We start from the raw sequence: 6298 nt of genomic DNA on the forward strand, positions 1-6298 counted from the left end.
GTGCAAATCTAAATAATCATCTTCTAGGCCCAGGAGGGAGGACTATTGTCCCATGGTCCTTATATGGCCCTCAAAATAGTTAGACCTTACTCTGCCAAGGTACCTACAGGTAGATCAATCATTCTAGGAGCTTTATTCATAGCAAAAGAAATTTAGATTAAATGTTTCAAAATAGTAACATATTTTGTGTGACAAGGAAGACATATCTAGTAACAAGGCTCCTCACCCAAATCCTATCAATTTGCTCATATCTGCTACTTTTCTTTTACTAAAATAAGTTGATGTTTGTGAGTGGAATTCATGGAGTAAAATAGAAACAAATGATAGCTGGGAGCCCAGATGCACACAAAGTTTATTTTAAATGACATAAAACTGTGAAAAAATGAAAAATTATTCAACTTCACTATTGACATTTAGTTATTTTATAAGCATAAAATGATCAGAAATAAAAATCTACGCATCTGTAAATTCCTTTTTTCTGTTTTTGTTTTTGTCAGTCATGGGGCCGGATCTCTGGCCTTGGGCACTGTCCCTCAGCTCTTCAACTCAAGGCTAGTGCTCTAACACTTGAGCCACAACGCCACTTCTGGCTTTTTCTGCGTAGGTGGTACTGAGGAATTGAACTCAGGGCCTCATGCATGCAAAGCAAGCACTCTACCACTGAGCCACCTTTCCAGCCCACCTAGAAAATTCTTGATGAATACAAATACCTTAAACTGTACCCATGAGGCGGAGGTGAACTGTAGCTTCAGGTGTTTAAGCACTTGCTTAGCCTAGATTACTTTTCAGGACTGCAACAATAAATAAATGAAGCATACCAGAATACATGTTTCTTCCCTTGAGAACATAATAAAAACACTATGTGGGAGTTGGTGGTGATCATTTCTGTGTCCAAGGACTCAAAGTATTACTTTCTCCAAAGAATACTGGAGGTAGGTAAAAGAAACTCAAAATTGCATAAGCATCATACACCAATCAAAAGTATGTCTGCAATGGATGGGATTTAAGAAACAGGCTCCAAAGACATCTCCTTTGCTGGATAATTATAATCCATTTGTAGAACTGCGGTGGCAATGAGGATCTAAAAGGATGTTAAGAGGTGAGTGTTTACATGGGTGTGCATACATGACTTTTAGGAAACAGTCAATGCCTTGGGAAGAAATAAAAAATACAGCTGGAGGATATGTACCTAAAATTTTACTTAGCAATGGAGCCTGAACATGGTCAGAAATAATTTGACTCTGTTCAGACCTTGGTGTAGCTAGTTTTGAAAACAAACTATTTCTGCCTCAGATTTCTTCTCTGCAGTTTTGTGAGATAGCTTCCTTTCTTTTTTTCTTATGTATTTTTATTTTTACTATTGAAGAAATATTCAGAGGCTTTTCAGTACTATATAAGTCAGATAAAGAATACATTTCTTTTTTAACAATGTAAGCCCTTCCCTCTGTGTCTCCTAGTTTTTCCTTCCTGTCTCGACTTACAAGTTTTATGGTTCAATTTAACATGGTGTTGAGAGTACCACTGCTGCATTTCTTCACTCTTTCTCCCACCCTTTCTGTACTCCCCATTACTTGCAAATATTTGGTAATGCGACAGGTAACAGTTGTTGCTAGAATGTTATGAATTTTATATCTGTTTATTTTTAAATTAGGGAAAGGTAAAAAGTGAGATATCAGTGTCACTCACAGTGCTGAAGAACATGTAAAGTCAGAAGCTGAGAGGAAAAATCAACTTACATAGTTAAGGTATGGCTGTAATATCAATGAAGAGAAATAGAAAAGATTATGAAATAAAGCCTTCAAAATGGTGTAGAACTTAACGTGAGCAAATAATTTCTTTGGACACACAATACCTCTGTTCATATGGACTTTTTATTGAAAATATCTTACTTGTATTTATAAAAATATTAACAAAAAAGCAAGTTTTAAAGAGAAGCTACTGTAAATTCTATAGACTAAGATGTCTTTAGACTAAGTTCAAGAAGAATTGAATATTTACTGAGGGGCAGATGATATTTTCTAGGAAAATAAGACCAGATTTAAAATATTGCTGCCTAATATATTGGAAAAAGAGACATAGTATTGCAAACTTTGGGAGTTTGTCCATAAAATTTGACTAAGAAAGACACAATTTGAATTCTCTTTGGAAAAATTTTTATTGGTACCATTCAGTAGCTGTACCAAAGAATTGCCACTTAACAAAGCAGTTTATGAAACAAATATATCTTGATCAGTGTCACTTCATTCAACATTTTCACCCATCTCTACCCTAGCAGTCCCTTCTCTCCCTCTTCTTAATTTTGTAGGATATACATTGGATTTTTGTCCATATTTTCTAAAGGCCATAACTTGAGAGCAATTGTCAGAGAGAATTCTCAATTGCAGAAGAAGAAATTTGAAGTCTCATAAATTCAGATCACAATGCTAAGGGTAAAGGTGTTAGAAATTGCACTCAAATCTCTATTTTATGACTTAACTTGTTTATATGACCGATAACTGCGAGTGTATTATCCACATTCAAGATTGAAAGATTAAAGCATACATTGATCCCTACACAAATTTGTAGGCAGTGCAGGTCAGCTCTTATTTTCTAGAGCTGCTTTACCTATTAAAAAGTCTTGAACTGATTTGATTTGCAGTTTTTATAGAGGAATACTTTCCTTTTCTATTTCCTATTCTATTGTCTTATTTTTCCACTTAAAGTTTGGAAGGCTAAAATAAGGCAGTATTGGAATGGGAAAGCTGTCTTGGGTTTGACTGATGGTTTTAGAGTTGTAAACAAATTTCAAAATTGGAAGGGGTTCATTTTCTGTTTATACCATTACTTTAGTTTTCTTTTTTAAACAAACTTTTATAGGACATATGGCAATAGTCATGAATTTAAGTTTGGGGGTCAGAAAACTCAGGTTTTTACATCTGGTCTGCTCCCTACAAGCTTATTACACTATATGTTCTTCTTTTCACTTGTACACATCTCAAGTACTTTCATTTATTTTTCTTCATGGTGCATTAGTATTAGCATAATGGCATTGTCAATCATCCACTGTTTAATTCTGTGTCAGCTTTTCAGCAGCCTCTGTGATTCTAAGGGGTCAACATCAGATCTGGTTAGAACCTCCTATAATGGTTTTAGTTTATGTGTTCAGAGTTGATTTGATATCGTATTCATTGAATGATTATTAGGCTCATGGTACTTGTGTTTTTTGAGTTGAAACTTAAGCTTCCTACTGGTGAAAGGAAGAAAATTGAGAGATTATTTGACAAACATTAAACTCTGAATATTTGAACATATGGCTATGTGACTGTACTAGCTCAAAATCAAGGTTACTGCTTTGTTTTCTCCATTATCGAAAGAATAATATCTAAAGTAACTTCTCCGGAATTTAGACAGAAATTTCCTATTCCATTGTTCTCTGAGTTCTACAAGCTTATGTATTGAAAGTAAGGAATATTCTTCTAATTTATTTATTTATACAAAGAAAGATAGGTTTGCCTCTACCTTAGCTGTTAATAAAATAAACAAATAGTACTATATAATGCAAAAGTGCCAGCCTCCATTCCAGTTTGTTTTCCTGAAAACTATATTTTTTTCCCTCTGAATTTACCAGTCTCTCGATTTCATGGGTTTGGCCAAAAGTATTATGAGACAAATATGGAAAAATTGCCTACTCTCTCAGCACAGATTCAAAGGAATTTGACTTGCCAAATAAAATTGTCTGTTCCAAGAACAGAATTTTTGGATAATATCTCTTTTTGCACAGTATTAGGTGGTTTCTTCTAAGGTTTATTGGGTTTTTCATTAAAATGTGTTGTGTACATTGATGTGATCACAAGACAAGTTACTTTTTGTTTTATAATGTCAGCAATGTAATTTTCACTAGATCACTAAGACAACAGTAAAACAAGAAACAAAATTCCACATAAAACCTATTTCAAAATATTTGAGTCATCTTCTTAAAAGAGATTCTTCCATCTTAAAATGTAGATTTGCTTATTTGATATTTTCTAATTCAAAAATGGAATTTTGGTAGTTCATATTCAGTGAAATCATGTGAAAATTAGTATGTTTTTGCAAAATGAAAATATAACAGCTATGTTTCTTAATAACACATGCAACAAACTATTGTGTTTGAAACTGTATTACATTAGAAATAGGTATTCATCAAAATAAGTTACTATTATTCATCAAAAGTTATTATTATTCATCAAAATAAAATGTTATTGTTTGAACAAAGGCACAAGAAATACCACCTGAAAGATATTTCCTGAATGAATTGAACCCCAGTTTTTAATTCCTGAGATTTTTATTCCTGACATACTTCAATAAATCAAATCCAGTTAGGTCTCAAAAATAATGTAATTGCCTGGTGCTGGTGGCACCTTGCTACATAAGAGACTGAGATTTGAGGACGGCGCTTAGAAGCCAGACCCCAGCAGGAAAGTCCATGAGACTCATATCTCCAATTTACAACTAAAAGGGCACAGGGGTTCTGTGCCTCAAGTAGCAGGGTACTAGTTTTGAACACAAAAGCTCCGGGACAGTGCCTAGGTCTTGGGTTCAAGTACCAGGACTGACACACCTCCCACAACACACATATGTAACTGTCATAATTTTCACTGAACACGGGTAAATATATGCTCACAAATTATGTCTTTCCAGGTGGTTGTAAAGTACTTTCTCAAGGCTGGACCATGGGAAATAGGAATAATGTCACCTTCTTTATTCTCCTGGGACTTTCTCAAAACAAGAACATCGAGGTCTTCTGCTTTGTGTTATTTCTATTTTGCTATCTAGCGATTTGGGTGGGAAATGTGCTCATCGTGATTTCCATCACGTGCACTCATCTCATTGACCAACCCATGTATTTCTTCCTCAATTACCTCTCCCTCTCTGATCTGTGCTACACCTCCACCGTGACACCCAAACTAATGACTGATTTACTGGCAGAAAGGAGGGTCATATCCTATCATCACTGTTTGACACAGCTCTTTTCTACCCACTTATTCGGAGGCGTCGAGATCCTCATCCTCACCGGAATGGCCTATGACCGCTATGTGGCCATCTGTAAACCCCTGCACTACACGGTCATCATGAACAGGCAGAGGTGCCATGCCATCATTCTCGCCTGTTGTGCTGGAGGATTCGTGCACTCAGCCAGTCAGTTTCTTCTCACCATCTTCCTACCCTTCTGCGGCCCCAATGAGATAGATCACTACTTCTGTGACGTGTACCCTTTGCTGAAATTAGCCTGTGCTAACACACATTGGATAGGTCTCTTAGTCATCGCTAATTCAGGCTTGATTGCTTTGGTGACGTTTGTGGTGTTGATGTTGTCTTACTTTTTCATACTGTACACCATCAGGGCGTACTCTGTGGAGAGCCGCCACAAGGCCCTTTCCACCTGCAGCTCCCACATAACTGTGGTGGTCCTGTTTTTCGCACCGGCTTTGTTCATTTACATTAGACCCAACGTCACTTTCCCGGAGGACAAAGTGTTTGCTCTCTTCTACACCATCCTTGCCCCCATGTTCAACCCTCTGATCTACACGCTGAGGAACGCGGAGATGAAGAATGCCATGAGGAAGGTTTGTTGCCCTCAAAGGCTCCTGAGTGGAAAATAAACGCCCGAATTATTTCTGCTAAAACGGACTCTGGTTCCCGGAAGTCTCAACTTTGAGAACCATGCTTTCTTCTCGTTGTTTGGAGAGTTTGTGGAGCAGCAAGCATACCAATGCCATCTGTTACTTCATGCTTCTAAACTACCAACTCATGAGCATTATTTACTCCTTTTCCTTTACTGGGATAGAACTCAGGTCTCTGCACTAAGAAACATCCTACTTTATGAATCACACTCCATCCTTTTGATTTGGTTTTTTTGTTTTTATTTTCAGACAGGTGTTCTTGTCTGGCAAACATCAAGCCAAATCGAACTACTTATCTCCTGTGTCATTGAGACTATGCATGCATACTACCATGCTCAGCTTTTTTTTTTTTTTTTGAAAAGGTCAAACTTTTGGCCCAGGCTAGCCTCAAACTGTGATCCTCTTACTACTACCATCCCAGTAGCTGGAATGACAGGCTTATGCCAACACACTTGCTCCAAACATGATTCCTATTCATTCTCTCTTCCTCCTTACTTAATCAGAAAGGTTACACTCATTTATACAAAATAATGACTTTCTTAAAAATGGAGGATTATATAATGCTGAATTAAAAATTAAAGTAAATATACATTTTCATAAACAGCCACAGAAAAGCTGACTAAAATATTGATTTTCAATTTAAACCATTATGCTGA

General features: G+C 36.4%; 1 protein-coding gene across 1 annotated transcript; it reads left to right on the plus strand.

Moving 5' to 3' along the window:
- Nucleotides 1–4676: 4676 nt before the first annotated feature.
- Nucleotides 4677–5621, plus strand: LOC122104705 (olfactory receptor 4P4-like). The gene has a single exon (XM_042675645.1). The coding sequence runs from the start codon at nucleotides 4692–4694 to the stop codon at nucleotides 5619–5621; it is 930 nt and encodes a 309-aa protein (XP_042531579.1). The 5' UTR covers nucleotides 4677–4691.
- Nucleotides 5622–6298: the final 677 nt, after the last annotated feature.

This window comes from Dipodomys spectabilis, unplaced genomic scaffold, assembly GCF_019054845.1.
Source record: "Dipodomys spectabilis isolate Male_0828 unplaced genomic scaffold, ASM1905484v1 ptg000030l, whole genome shotgun sequence".
Taxonomy (NCBI): Eukaryota; Metazoa; Chordata; class Mammalia; order Rodentia; family Heteromyidae; genus Dipodomys; species Dipodomys spectabilis.

Bases quoted from the DNA above. Each gene is read 5' to 3' on its own strand.
- LOC122104705 (XM_042675645.1), top strand. From the start codon at position 4,692: ATGGGAAATAGGAATAATGTCACCTTCTTTATTCTCCTGGGACTTTCT.